This window comes from Lutjanus erythropterus, chromosome 18, assembly GCF_056507025.1.
Source record: "Lutjanus erythropterus isolate fLutEry1 chromosome 18, fLutEry1.hap2, whole genome shotgun sequence".
Lineage (NCBI taxonomy): Eukaryota > Metazoa > Chordata > Actinopteri > Lutjaniformes > Lutjanidae > Lutjanus > Lutjanus erythropterus.
In genome coordinates this window covers 12017663-12033123 of record NC_139334.1, presented here as the reverse complement: position 1 = coordinate 12033123, position 15461 = coordinate 12017663, and the positions used below count along the sequence as shown (strand labels likewise).

At 38.8% G+C, this 15461-nt stretch overlaps 3 protein-coding genes across 4 annotated transcripts in view; 2 read left to right on the top strand and 1 right to left on the bottom strand.

Moving 5' to 3' along the window:
* The window catches only part of btbd7 (BTB (POZ) domain containing 7), a 36370-nt gene extending 35749 nt beyond the window's left edge, over window positions 1-621 (bottom strand). For both annotated transcript variants that reach the window (XR_014772338.1, XM_084743296.1), the window contains exon 1: window positions 264-621. The gene's annotated coding sequence lies outside the window, so the exon portion shown is untranslated. The remainder of the gene's footprint in view (window positions 1-263) is intronic.
* Window positions 622-3534: 2913 nt separating this feature from the next.
* Window positions 3535-5952, top strand: LOC146310723 (cytochrome c oxidase subunit 8A, mitochondrial-like). The gene is made up of 2 exons (XM_084742723.1): window positions 3535-3786; window positions 5693-5952. The coding sequence occupies exons 1-2, from the start codon at window positions 3670-3672 to the stop codon at window positions 5798-5800; spliced, it is 225 nt and encodes a 74-aa protein (XP_084598849.1). The 5' UTR covers window positions 3535-3669; the 3' UTR covers window positions 5801-5952.
* Window positions 5953-7822: 1870 nt separating this feature from the next.
* The window catches only part of unc79 (unc-79 homolog, NALCN channel complex subunit), a 50247-nt gene continuing 42608 nt past the window's right edge, over window positions 7823-15461 (top strand). Inside the window, exons 1-2 of the mRNA XM_084742455.1 lie at window positions 7823-8217; window positions 10667-10787. Coding sequence (XP_084598581.1) covers window positions 8196-8217; window positions 10667-10787 — 143 coding nt within the window. The 5' untranslated portion in view covers window positions 7823-8195. The remainder of the gene's footprint in view (window positions 8218-10666; window positions 10788-15461) is intronic.

Sequence of the window (15461 nt, the reverse complement as noted above, 5' to 3'; positions counted from 1 at the left end):
AAAGTGCTTGTAAGAGGAAAAACCAAGTAGGTTGTTTGTCTAAGCTGATAAAAATGGGAAGTAATGTCCAAATATTTCCCGACAGCCTAGCAAGAGGAGTCGTATTCAGCACAGCCCTGTAATTAGTAGCATATCCTAAGAGGCTAGTGGTAAGCTATCTCTGCTGTGTCGCTTTGACTTTACCCCTCGGAAACAGCATTTTTTTTTACTTCGAGTAGGATGCGATGCAACTGTTGAAAAGCGAACACTTAAAACGTATTTACCAAGAAAGTGGAGGGCTTCGTGGGTGTTATTTTTCCTCGGATCAGCTCGTAGTTTAAGCAGTACTCCGACCCAAGTTGTCCCTGGCAGAGGGAGAAAAAATGCAGCTCAACACCTTCTTTTTCCAACTCTGCTCATTACGCACGGCTCGACGTCAACGTCCACATTTGATCCCTAATGTGCGATAATTAACACTTGCATCGACTTTGCGGCCAATTTCCAGCATTTAGCTCGACTAAAAAACTAAACCCAAACCGTTTTTATTCTCGGTTCGGTTCGGTATTTCCCCATAGTAGCACAACGCCTTGTTGGGTGGTTGTTATGGCCTATCCCAACGCAAACCGTTTCAAGCTTGCCAGAGTAAGAAACTGAGCTTCCGGTCATGAATTTCAAAATAATGCACCGGGACTGTAAAATGTTTCATTTCTACAATAACGGGACAGTTTATCCCAAAAATCAAAAATACATATTTTTACCTCTTACCTGTAGGGTCATTTTTACATCTAGATCAGGGTTACTCAACTTCGCCACTTTTGCCGCATAGAGCCAGGGAATGGTTTATAAACAAGCAATAATGACAATATTTATCAGATAAAACAAATAAACATTGCCCATATTTTTTTTTATTAACTGACTTACTAACTTAATGTTTTAACTTTTTAGTAATTATACAGCTATCATTTATGAACTGAATAATAAACTTGGTGCAAGGATTGACCGATAGATAGGATATTTTACTGCATTTAATAATTACGACTACATTTTAGTTGTAAATGCTTTGATGACATTTAAAGGGGTTTATACAGTATTAAACATGGTTGGAACCTCTCTCATCATGCAAACACTGAAAAGTTGGAATGATTCATAAACCATTATATTGCTCCAGGGACAGAATGAATAGTGTATTTAAGCTCTTTTTTAATATGTAATGCACATTTATGGGATCAGAATTATATAAATCTTTTTTCTTTATTTCTGTGTAATTTTTTTCCCCCTTCGGCTAGCAAATGTCTTTCCCTGCATGGTTAACTGTCTGATCCAATTGCACTTTTCACAGCCAAAAGGACCACCCATCAAAGATCATCCTTCTTTGTTACCAAGAGCATTTTTTATCCCACCATGCAAAAGTTACATATCTGTCCCTCCTTACTGGTTATCAGTTTGTTCTCATTGTGGATTAGAAAATGGTTTGAGGGCCATTTGACACCCTATGAGAGGCCAGATTTGACCTGCAGGCCACAAGTTGACTATCACCGATCAGCCATAAAGATGTCTGCCTCTCTTGAATGTAATGGAACAAGATGGCACTTGGTTGTGGTGCCCAAAGCCCAAAGCACCAAAAAATACAAATTCATACACTTACTACTGAACTATATCCACCAACCTCATCACTGCGTAGTGGGAAGCATCTGCTCATGGATGAGAGGTTACAGCTCCTGTCACAAGTACAAGCCTCTCCTCCATGAGTAGATGCACACGTCCCTCTTGGTCGGTAAACGGTGGGTGTAGGTAGATTGCAAGAAAAAAGTTTCTGTATGAAACTGCTCAGAACGGGGTCTGTGAATTATCTTGAGTAACCAGGTAATGATTTCTAGATAGAGACATTGCTGTTGAATTTTTCAAATGTATTTTTTGGTGCTTTGAGCACTTTGTCATCTAGTCCCATTACATTCAAAAACTCACACTAAAACCATTTAGATGGATAAGGTCAGGAAAAATGTGTAATTTTGGTTTTAAGGTGAGCTATCCCTTTAAGATACATGCGCAGTGTTTCTATCACATGTTCAGCATCGTACTTAAATTATTTCAACACGGAGCTGTTGGAAAATGATGGAAATGCCCGTCATTAGACAAGGTGAGCATGCTCCACACCTCTATCGCGCCTTTACTTTGGAAGCACAAGAATCTTGTTTCCTGTGTTTTGATCAGCTTGACAGATTGGCGATGCTGTACGCCGACTGGTCAAGAGGCCCGTCAATACTCCGAGCAGCTTGTGCAATAACACGTTTGAGAGCGCCCTCTAGCGGCCTGTGTGCGGCAGTGGCGGTTATGGGTGCCACATATATGACAAGATATCTCATCAAATATATTTATTTTGTTTTCCCACAGATGAAAGTACATTAATTTAGTAGACGACTGAGTAGGTCTATACCATTATTGTCTAAATTTAAGTTTAATAATAAAAAAACAACAACATATTTCCCAGTGAAACGTCACATTTATTTTTATTCATTAACTTTTATCTCTTTCATATGGGTCTGTCTACGTGAGATTACCAAGATGTAGGCTACACCACGAGTTCAGGCAATAAACATTTATTTTAAATCATCTAATGTACTCTGTATACTCGATGCAGCTGGGGGGACCCCACTAGACTGTTTGAATTGGTATAATACATTTTATAATGCAATATATAATAAATCGTCAATGTAACAACATAATTAATTGTTAGAGGTCGTTGCTTTAAGAGTTATTTTATCAGTAAAGGTTTTAGGACTAGAAGTTTGGCTGTGCTTCTTCTGATTGTAGTTCTTTTGGCCTCCTGTTGAGGGCGACACAATACATCTAATGTGGGCCAAAATCTCTTCAGCACATGCTGTATTCTGCAGTAGGGCTTTTCTTTTTAATCATAGTATATGGACTCCAGAATCATTTTTGCTGTTTTGCTATAAACAGAATCCTGGAATTTTATACACTCAAAAACCCTCAGGACTAATCATAATAACATATGTGGGATTACTCTGAATAAAGTAACAAGGAAAAAAAAAAAAACTGAATTATTCCCACAAGACCAAAATCCAGCTCTAAATGTTGTGTGGGATCATCTGCTCTTACAATTAACCCTTAATTTACCTTTAATTGTAGGCTTATTCAAGCAGTCTGTCATCTAATCTGGCAAAGTAAAGGGAATATAAACGGTCAGTTCACAGAATTAAGTGACTCTGATGATGAGTGATTCAATTTGTTGTTAATATGATCAGTGTGAGGACTCAGTGTCACTTTTTTCATGTTAAGTACTTGTTTCATATTTGTTGTAGTTTTTTTATTTTAAGTTTGCAAGCTGTTAATAAGTTAAGTACAACTCACCTTACAATAAAACTACAACAGAGAATTTATTATAATATAGAATCACTATTTTGTGGAAGAAGTTTTTGGTCGTTTCAGTTTATTTTAACCTGCGGTCTCACAAACAAGGCTGGATTTCTTATCCTGATGAGAATAAGTTGTCAGTGGTCAGTATGTTTACACGAGTGTCTTTGGCCCGTGAAGTAACTCCTCCCAGGAACAGTGATGGGATTTAGATGAAAGTAGCCACTGACTACTGTTAGTTTCTCACAGGATATGAGGAGATATTTCCACAGAAACATTTCCGGACAGTAGCCTAGAGGAGAGTGCCTGAAGAAAAATATGTTCTCTGTCCTGAGGAGACCCAGACTGAACCAGTCCAGGTTGATGAAAGCCATTCAGCAAAATCACAAGTCAACTATTTACAGCAAGCCACCAAAGGACAGGATTGGGCCAGTGGTAAGACTGAATACCTTTGTTAGTAGTTGTATAGTAATGTATAATGTATAGCTGTAAATTGAATGGACAGACATCCCGGGCTGTCTGACTGTAATGTCTTGTAAAGTTTTACCATTTGTTAACTGGGTGATAAACTACAATTAATCAAATTATAAAGACCATGTTGGGACACAAATAATACAAACAGGGCTGCAAAGTCAGTCTTAGTAAGTCAGTCTCTGTGATTCTTCACCGTATAGCCTCTAATGTGAGGAATTCAAGCGAACTGTGTTCCCCGCCCTGCAGAGTAGGGGAGATGTTTTATTCATTTCTTATCCATAAGTCAGTGTGAAGCTCTGGCCTCTGTAAAGGGATCCCATGATGGAACTGCAACATAGCAGCCGGTGTTTATGCCACTATAAATCTGTTGATCTGTCCTTTGGGACATGCACGGGGGCTTTTGCAATGGCTCAAGTTAGGAAAAGCAAAGTGCAGAGGGACGCAGGGAATATCACGGTAGGTTGATCTAGCCTAAAGCTCGAGCTGCTGTTATATCACTGGATGAGTCACTGAGATTGGGACACCTCTGCTGTGGACTAAGGTGTTTGATCCTTTCCATCCAAACTGCAGCTGAAGACAGGAGAGGCTGGGAGCTAGGATGCCTTATAGGAAAGATTTCAAGATGTCCAGACAATGTTGCTTGAAAATGTCAGTTGCAGCAATAAAGTCCTGAATGTGTGCTATATTTGCAGAGAAAGCTGAGTTTTAGCAACAAAGTCTGTATCCAGGGAAGTCACTAGTGATCAGCCGCAGTCTCTGTGGTCAATGTGTGGGTCGGAGGGAAAGATACACTGTGTCCGAATTTCTGCAGAAGAAACAGAAGGGCAACTCCTTTGATTATTTCAGTCTTTTAGCTTTGGAGAGTCAGACATCAATAAATACACTATAAAGAAATCACATGGAAAGCTTGCGCTGCTCAACATAATATAAAAAAGTACAATATAGCCCGCAGGGACAAGGAGAGGTGCTGGTGGGAAATAGGGTGCGACTCCACAGCGATTGAATGTATGTGCACATTTACACACAAGGCACAGCAGCGTAACTTCTTTGATTATCTAATTCATCATCATCAGGAGAGTTTCCTGTGTCCTGTCAAGTTTAACCTATAGTTGTTACTTTTTAATGATAGTTGCTGCAGTGACATTGCTGCACATTTAAAGCTAAAGCAGCCTCTTTATTCACAATAACAAAATCATATGGAAAGCTTGTGCTGAGTGACATAATTTGTAAGGTAATAGTCAAGTCAAGTCAAGTCAAATTTTATTTGTATAGGCCAATATCACAAGTCACAATTTGCCTTTGCCTTTGCCTTTTGACAGAGTTAGGAAAAACTCCCCTCAAAAAACGTTTTGCAGGGGAAAATGGAAGAAGCCTCAGGGAGAGCCATGGAGAAGGGATTCACCTCCCAGAATGGACAGGCGTGCAATAGATGTTGAAAATCTAAATCACAAAAAATACAGTGATTGAAAACAAAGTTTGTAATACATAAAATATAGCCTACAGGGACTGGTAGAGCTGGTCTCTACATCGGTGAAAATAATACATTTTGGTGGGTGGCGGGTAGATGATTTATGAGTAGATGAGGTCAGAGCCCATCTGCACTTCACTAGCATGGATATCAGAAGCTTGTGTGCAATGCACCCTGGTACATTAGGGCACTGCTGGCTGTACACACACTGAGGACTTATTATTTAAATTGACTACACTTATCATCAACACTGATTGGACATACATGAAAAGTGCCAGATTTTCCCTTTAAAACATGCACTAAAACTCATCCTTCACACAGTTTTTACATTCTTTTCAAAAGGACATCATGCCAGTTAATTAAGGATTTATGTTTATGTTCTCATGGGCTTTCTTACAGCAATCTCTCTTTGCCATATGTGTGTTTGCTGTGACTCTTCTGGGCCCGGCTGGATGGATCCTACATCATATCCCAGAGTACCGGCAGAAATCACCTCCAGCACCGTGACCTCTGCAAGAATTCATTGCATTCAGGCAGACACCAGTGCATTATTACTGAGTGTCGTTCCATCCTGTGTGTCAAATGTTATGAAAGAAAGAAAATGTTGTTGGATATGAAGAACCTGACCTGTTTCCTTGTATAAAGACTTTGATACTGTATCAGCTGTGTTGTGTTTTATTTCTAAAACAAGGCAATTATAAAAAAAAAACAGAAAAAACAAAAGAAAAGGCTAATCTGATTACTGTAATGTTTGGGAAATACTTAATATTAGCTCCAGTGCAAACAGTAAGGAATGGGGTCATTCTAGGTCCTGACTGCAGTTGTTGCTCCCAATCAGCTGGAGATGTGATGGAAACACTCCAACATTTCTTGGCACAAACTATAATGGGAAGGGTCTGTCAGTGCTTCAGACCCTGAAGTCTGTTTATCTCTCAGTTGTATTTTGCTCCAAGAAAAGGATGCAGAGCCTTCTGAAAAATGCTGCATTTATCATAGGCTTGTAAGTAAATTTGAACATCTCAAGAAACCACACAAGAATTCAGTGGAATCAACTGATGTTTCTTCATTAACTTAATGTAAATATATGATTTTATTCATTCAAGTAAATGACTAAACATTAAATTTACAATGCAAGTGTTTTATTTTCAGAAAACTTCAGAATTTATAAACATAAGTTCTTCTAACTTTTGACTTGAGGTGGTGGGTTGAATGAATGCCTGTACAGAGTACAATCAACTCATTAAGATAAGTTTTTATTGTTTGAAGAAAACATATGTGATGAAAACTCGCTGTGTCTCTAATACACTTTAAAATCAGTCATGGTTGCTTGTTTTCACAGTAATGACAACACTGTGAACCATGATGAAGGTTAGTATTGAATTCGGCCCCCAGACCCTTACACTTATTTTTTTGTGAATTCACTGAGTGCAGTTTCACATTTTGTCCTTGTGCCAATGGAAGAAAGTAGCTCCAACATTAAAATATCTGAAAACACCAAAATATGTAAGATATTTTGTTGAGTTCTATACTAACATTATCCCACATATTTCTAATGTAGAGAATTTTGTAATTTATTCAGGGTAATGTGGGTTTCCTGCAGGCTATTGCTAGCTAGCTGCTGGTTGTAATAAAATCTGGGAAAGCATGGGATACATCAGAGAGTAAGCATGGAAGTCGGTACATGTGATTAAACAAAATGTTAACAAAACTTTAATATTACCTTATCATTGAACATCATTTCTGCCTGTTTCATGTCATATTGATGACATTAAACTGTATATATATATATTTTAATACTGATTAAATGTAAGAGAGACCCCCTAGTGGCAGAATTTGCATATTGTGCTTTTAAGGCAACTTGAACATAACGTTTATGATGTAAAAGAAATAACTTATTTTGAAAAAAAAAAATCTCAGTATTAAATTATTATTTTTAAATTATTTTGGAGCATGCCAAGTTACATTACTCAAAGGGTGTTGCTTGTCTTGATAAGATACATAGGCATCTCTTTTTATATTTAGTTAGTTTAGTTTTTACTCTAAACCTATAGAGTAAATTTGTTCATGTTGCACGAAAACGTTAAACTCAAATTTAAAATGTCATCCAGTATTACCTTTAAACTGAGCAAAAATAATTATAAGAACTTTTTTTTTTATTAAGGGAGCCTACTAGGGGTAAGCCAGCATCTTCATCTTGTTTAAAATTTAGGTTTTCATCACTAAACATCATTACACTTAAACTAAATAAATCTGGATTAACTCATTTTAAACATAGTTTTTGCTAAACTCTAATTACAACTAATCTTAGGTTAAATCAATCTTTGCACCGCAGTGTAGTGTTCCTAAAATATGTTTTGAATATAATAATGTGACAACCATCTGTTGCATGTGTAGCCTTTTTATATGCAGCTCAGATGCACAAATGCGCAGGGATATCTCGGTAAATGCACCGAGGTCCTTGGTATTTCCCTCCTATAATCATTTCAAAGTGGACTGATGGGGTTGTTGGATTTCTTGAATGACAATTTGTCAAAGCCGGATCAGTCCATTTGGAAAGGTGTGCCGTGGCAGATGTATATCAGCATTCCTGCCCGCCACGAAAGAATCATGTTCTTGAAAAAATTAAAACCCGAATCACAAAATGGGTCTTCCTTTCAATTCCGCTAAAAGCTCGCGAAAACGACCGCAGCACCGCTAAAAAAAAGCCCCAGTGCATAAATCCATCGCGCAGCAGAGTGGTACGATCAAGCCGAGCCTGAGCTGCAAGGGGGGTATATTCACTTTTTCACGACTGAGGGAAACACAACGCCGGGGAGGAAAAAAAAAAAAGAAAAAAAGAAAAAGAAAGAAACACTAAAACAATTGACAGTCTGGGTTTTATGTTTCACCAAGTGTCTGCGAAATGTCTACGAAGGCAGAGCAGTGTAAGTACGGCTGTGTGTGTGTGTGTTTTTCCTGTCTTGTCATGGGGGGGGGGGGGGGTTTGGAAACTGGAAATGTGATTTTTGTTTTAACCAAGAAAGCGTACGAGGGGAGCTGTCCTTGGTGATGAAACCGCGGTTGCCATGGCAGGTTGCAACACGTCCTCTCACTGCAGAGGATGGCTGGAGGGCTCACATCACACTATACTGTGATGAGCCACACTATACTGGGTTTATATGAATATCTGTGTATTAATCGGCGTGTTGAGGGAAAACAAGCTCGTGGCTAGATCCGCACAGTCGTCATGTTATTTATTTATTTATTTTTTGATTGACGTGGTTGGATGAGGTGCGTGCGACAAGCGAGGTGTGCTGCTACATTCAAGGTCGACCTGGCAGATTCTTTACCGAACAATATGGTGGCATATTAGATTGATCAATGATGTGGATTGATCACACGGTGCTCCCCTCGCCTCCTTTGAACAGGTGGAAAACAGCCTCTGTGCTCAGATTCTCTTCCATGTTACCGAATGATCCCTGCACACTTGCTTGTTTTAAGTACATCATAGATAGAAAATATGGGGTCAAACTTGGTTTTGGGGGGGGGGCTTACATCACAATTGGCTAAAAGTTGTGTGTTGCTAATATTGTTTGGTGATCAATATATGGAGGAATTAATCAGAAAAAGACGAACGTAGCTTAGGTGACTTGTTCTGTTAAACAACATATCAAAAGCTGTCATGTATAATCGAAGATTTCCTGCGTCTCATAGTCGATACCAATAAAATAATCCAGAATTTTACATCAAAAGAAGTTCATATAGTCCGTAGTTTATGCACCCCTGATGGTCAGAAAGACTAAAATGTAGTGAAAAAGATGGATGATTTAATTTAATTTAATTCCATGGCTCTGACCTAACCAAATCTGACTAAGAATTCAAATTAAATGCTTTGGCTTAATCTATCAAATCAGATATTATTATGGCCAATATTTATCTGCTATAATTTTAGTAGCAGAATAACAAACAAAATGAATTTCACATTTTCAGCAAACAAAAATATAGGCAGATGCTATTTGTACCTGGGGTAGAATAACTAATGTGGCTATTTACACCCATATTGCATACTGTATAGCCAACCAAGGCAGAGACATCACTACAGGTGTCTGTAGCCAACAATGCAATGCAATGTATGTACAGTCGTAGCACAAAAACAATGCAACTGTCTGTAACAGTCCTTTATGAAATAAAATAGAAACAATAAAATAACTATGTAATATCACAATAGATTTCAATACAGTTTGGTACAGCATTGAGACTTTTTTAAATTGTAATATTGCAATATTAGATATATTGTTACATCCCAATTGATAACCAATATTTACTGTCTTCTTATGGCCATTACTGATAAATTAACAGATATGTTAGTACATATAACCCGTAGTTTATGCACAGCCGAGGTCAAGAAAGCCTCAAATGTAGTGAGCAAAGACGGAAGATTTAATATTTCATCACTCTGATCAAACCATTTAACTGACATCACATTGACAACATAAACAAAGAACAGTTCTGAACAGAACATTCATACATTTTTTAATAATGTACATAAATAAATTTCCTTTAGCCATGAATTCAAATGAAATGCTTTGACATAATCTTTCAAATCAGTAATTATTAGAGACTATAGTCAATATTTATTGTGATCCATGATATTTTGAGGGTGTTTGGGGGATCAGATGTTTAAAAATGCAATATTATGTCACTCAAGATGTTTAAGCAGAGAGACGCATGTGTGCTACAGCGTGTATTGCAGCACAGACTTTGACCACACAAAGCCTGCAGCTGTTATTTTTATTTTGGGGTTTGTCATTTACAGGTCAGGGAGGGAGCTAAACACTACTGCCCAAAGTCACAGAAAATGGGTCAGCGATCACCCGTTCCAACTTATTTTAACTCTTATTCAACCAGGCAATGTTAACCAAGAACACATCATTACTAAACCAATGACCCCAGGGGGTGGTGGCAGCAAACAGGGGGGTCATTGCTTGATGCTCAGTATTATCTGTTAGGGAATGAGTAAGCCCTCTCTCATGTTCACGCCTCTGACCACAGTTTCCCAGCTTGTCTTGGGACTTGATCTGGCAACCTTTTGTACATGAGCTTGTTTCTGTAAGCAATAGTTCATCGCCTCCTCTAGGGCTTCCTGTGACCTCGCTGCTATACCAAAAAGGTCACCTGGCGAAGGCCAGAGAGCCATGGGAACACTGACTCCTTTGACTTGATAATTGGAGCGTCTGTGTTACATGCTGCCCGCTGTCATACATGAGTCTTAGTCTGGAAATAACAACAGCTTCATGTATGTTTATCTTTGTGCTCAGATTAATATTTTTACTCTCCATGATAGTCTCACTAGTGTTGACTGTGCTTGTTACTCTGCTCTTTTATTTTGTCCAGTTGCCTCTAAGATACGATACTTGCAAGAGTATCACAACCGTGTGCAACACAATATTTACCCTGTGCCCTCCGGAACAGACATTGCAAACACACTGAAATACTTTTCCCAAACCCTGCTCAGGTAAGTACCCTGCTCTGGAGCCCACAGGTGAAGTAACAGACTGTAGAAACATGTTTGATATTATTTAGCTTCCTTCATGATCAGATAACTTATGGCACACTCTCTGAGTAGGATGACAGTGACACCATTACAGGACTAACATGAATTTAGCATGTCAGAAGGAAGTTAAGGAAGTGGCCAGAGAGGACAGTGGCTGTAGCAGATTGCCTATAGAGGTATATGCTGTTGTGTTAAGGCAGAGATAGATGGCTCAGTGATGTTTATTGATTCAGTGGTCGGCTGCCAGATGATTGCTTCCCTGGGGCGGCCTGTTGTAGTCCTTCCCAGAGGGGCCGGCGGAGAGGGCAGCTCCTCCGGCTCTGCAGTTGCAGGGTCAGCCCACTCCCCTGGGTGCTGTGAAAACCAGAGGAAGGAACAGCATGTTATTCCCTTCTCCAACACAGGTCAAGTAGGCGGCCATTTTGGACACATCTTATTTCACGATGTGTCTTTTCCCTTTGTCCCCATTTCTATATCAAAATATGCTGCAGTGATATTTCTGCATGTCATATGGTTTGGTTTGGTCTTCCTGCCTGCTGGCTCCACATCAAATAGCAGTGCTGTCCTAACTTATTAGCTAATTTACATACATAGTGGGATTACTGGAGGCAGAACTTGTATGGCCCACTTCTATCATTATTATCAGCTTAGGGTGCAATCTATTTGAGATTGGCAGCCGGCCTCAATTCTACACTTTATGCCTCAGCCCCAGAAGGATTATTCCTCTGCTGCTGAGTGATGCTCACAGAGTATCGGCGTATAGCTCACTTTGTGCTTTGCTGAAGACCTGTTCCACACCAGCAGTGTTTTAAAGGGAAAGCTCACCACAAACATATATATATTTTGGCATGACTGGCTGAGTTTTAAAGATATCGGCTGTAGAGATGTCTGCTTTTACTTAAATACTATAATAAAACTAGATGGTGCTCGGACTGTGGTGTACAAAGTGCAGAAAAGAAAGCAACTCAACATAAGTATCTCTCCAATCTGTTCTCGATCTGCAAGTCACATGATGCATGCTATATACCTTAAAACTTTTAATAACGTTTTGGTTTCACATGGGACATGAACTCTGGTCTCTTGGGTACTTTATGCCTCTATGCTATGTTGAAAGCTGGTGTGTCTCATATAGGCGCAGATGGGTTTACATTTAAGTCTGGTGCATCACTCTTTGCCACTACCAGACGTGGCTACATGAGTTGCAGAGGGACAGTGACCAAACGTCGGTATTTGAGGTGGGAATGAAAATGAGCTGCACTTTCCAGGAATCATGGCCTGGTTACTCAAGATAATCCACAGACCTTATTGTGAGCAGTGTCACGTAGGAAGTACGTATTTTCCTTCTACTGAACGCCAACCGTATCAGTGAGCAGAGGAAAAAATCTGCTCACAACAGGTCTGTGGATTATCTTGAGTAACTGGGTTTCTGGAAACAGACACTGCTGTTGAGTTTTTCAAATGTATTTTTTAGCACTTTGAGCACCACAAGAACGAGTGCCATCTAATTCCATTATATTCAAAAGAAGGCAGACATATTTTATTTCTGTATTTATTAGGATTCAAATGCGATAAAAACAAGTATGTAAAGACAAACAGCTTATAGTATTGTAAAACCTACCCTTTAGGATTTACAGTGTGTCCTAATACAATGGGTATTTCTCTCCTTAACATGATAATATAGGAAACAAAACAAATAGTAGTAACAGTCATAGATGAAAGAGGCATAGACATACAAATACATAACACATGAATATACATACTGAACACAGCTGTGGCACAGTAATGAATAATGCTGAGTAATGGACCTCTGCATTTTATGACATATTACTCCAAAAGTTGTATGATAATAGGGAAGATGCATATCTTTTGCTTGTCTGGTTGGACACGAAAGACATCAGAGTTAATTAAAAATAAGTTATGAAGTATTTGGTAAGCTGTGCTTGTGAAACATGCATTTATACACAGAGATGCATGTTTGATAGATATTGATGTTGAAAATGGACAACAGATTTAATATATTGAACAGAGGAGCTGATGATTCATAGTGCTTCGATGCAGTTGCCAATGAGACACATTTTTCTTGGATTAAAATCACTTTTTGAATGGAAGAAGGATATGTACATCTCTGTGGCCAATATCTCTGAAACCTGGCAACTCACACCAAAACAATCTAGATGGATAAAAAGCACAAATATGTATTTTTGATTTTGTGTTGAACTTTCCCTTTAAACATGGCCTCTCATATGTCTTTAGGCGCAGATTGAGCATGACAGGGGCTGCAACCGTGTAAACTCAAGCGACAATTCAGTCTCTGAGGGCCAGTGTCATTTGAGTGCGAGAGGAATCACTCACCATGATGCCACTTTGAACAGTTGCTTGATGTTTTCCCCTGAAGCGGAGTCTCTCGGCCCCAGATATGCAAAGCAAATAATTCCCCTCACCATTAAGAGGGGTCTGGTTTCCTCAGCAGGGACTCCAGGATTAAACATACACCTGTGCCTTCGGAGGCTTCGGGTGAAGAAAGAAAAAATAAAAGAGAAAGCAAGAAAGTGGGAGTAGTGAAGCAGGCATGTGTCATATTCCTGGAAAGAAACGACCAAAGTAGGTGGTAGCTGATTCATGCACCGATTTTAGGTTCAGCACAGGTCAGATACAGAGCAGAAAATAAAGAAGGGTTAAATTTTTCTATTCACTGACAATTGTACAGTATATGCCTCTTTAAAGATGAGACACTGCTCTGTCAGATTAAACTCTTTGCATCAGTGAGCCACGCTGACTTCATGACACAGTGTATCACTCATAAGAATGACTGTAGGGAGCAGGAATCATATGCATACTCAACAAATATATACAACACTTTTGTTTTGCCATTTTTCACCAGTTGAAAAAAAAAAAAAGTAAAAAGACTTCTTCTGTGCACATGGAAGGTTTATATAGTTCATTTGTTGAAACCCATATTAGTGGGAACTTTTCCTTTGCCAAGATAATACACCCACTTGGCAGGTGTGACATATAGAGATTAAACAGCAGGATTGTTGCACAGGTGTGTCTTGAACTGACCACAATAAAGGACTATTTCACATAGGTTTGCCATTTTTATTGAATGGCCAGTACTTGTTGGCTTTGTTGGTTGGCTTGCCTAAGTTTTGGCATAAGGAGTGATTGGATAATTGTGTGGGTTTAGGGTAAGAACATATGAGTAAGCCGTTCTGAGGCGGAGTGGGACAGACATGACTTCGCTTTTCTGCCCAGGAGAGCAAAGTCATTACCCGAATATTCTTAGCCTTGTATCTATAGCCCTGTGCGAAATGGCCATAGTTCAGTGCCTAATAAAGGCCTTTTTTCAAGATGAAACTGCACATTTGAGAGTGCTCATTTATTGGGACCAGTCCAAGACACACCTGAGCAAAATTAATAATGTTTAATCAGCATCTCTTCACGCCACACCGGTCAGGTTAGTTGGACAAACTTGACAAAGGGGACACAAATCAAAAAATTACAAATTTGTCAATACAGTTTGAGAGAAATAAACCTGTTGTGTACATAGAAGTAGTTTTAGATCTTTAACTTCAGTATATGAAAAATGGGAGTAAAAACAAAAGAGTTGTCATATTTCTGTTGAGTATAGTATTGTTTTGATGGTTTTAGATGAAGCACAGTTTTGTTTCACATACCTGAACATCTGCTAAGTTAGGAAGTCTGATTGTGCTTTGAATTACTGCTACACATAGTCATGATTTTGTATTGACAGTGCAGGGTTTTGACAGTCAATGTATGTCATGTGTCTGTATCAGTGCATTTCTACATGTGTTTTATGTGTCGTATATGTTACTTTTCGTGTCGTCTGTACGTATGTATGTGTGCACATATGTGTGTGTCTTTTGCGTGTATATGTTCAGTGTATGCGTGTGAGTGCGTCTGTTTTTGTCTATGTTCATTGTTCAAAATAATGATGTTTTCTATATGAGAAATGGGCAGTGAAAAAGTCATACTCTGAGATTCAGTCTGTTGTGAGTTATAGTCCTGTTTAAGTCAAATAAAGCAACTTTTATGAACAAATATACATGGACTAAAATCTTGCAGAGTATAACTTTGAGGGGATAAGTCAGAAAATGTTACATTCTGCTGTTGACAGTATAAACTGTTAAGCTAATGTTAAAAAATCTTAAAGAAATCCCCTTTCTCACTTGCCGAGAATGCTGTTAACTCTACTTTCTGAGTGACCTTTCAAAAGAAAATAATAACAATAAAAAAAAAAAATACATCAGCATTTATAATCTGGGCTCTCATGATAAATCCCAATCATTTGCCTTGATAGAACAGCTTAGCTCTTTGATAATGTGCAGTAAAAAAAAAAAAGAGCAATGCTCTCTGGCCCACCCCTTCCCCCTTTTCCTCCACCCTAGATGCTCCACACTCAACCCGACTAGTTTTTTCCTTTTGTTTTTCCTCTCTTTAAAATTGAATATGTCCACCACCTTCCCCAGGGGACAGCAAACACAATTGTCCATCCTGCATTAGCTCACAAACATAATGCTACCAGTCCATCTCCCCCCTGATACAACCTATTCCTTTGTCATTATAGTTTCTCCTCTCTACCGTAGATTAGTTGTTACATTTATTTTAGAAACCTGA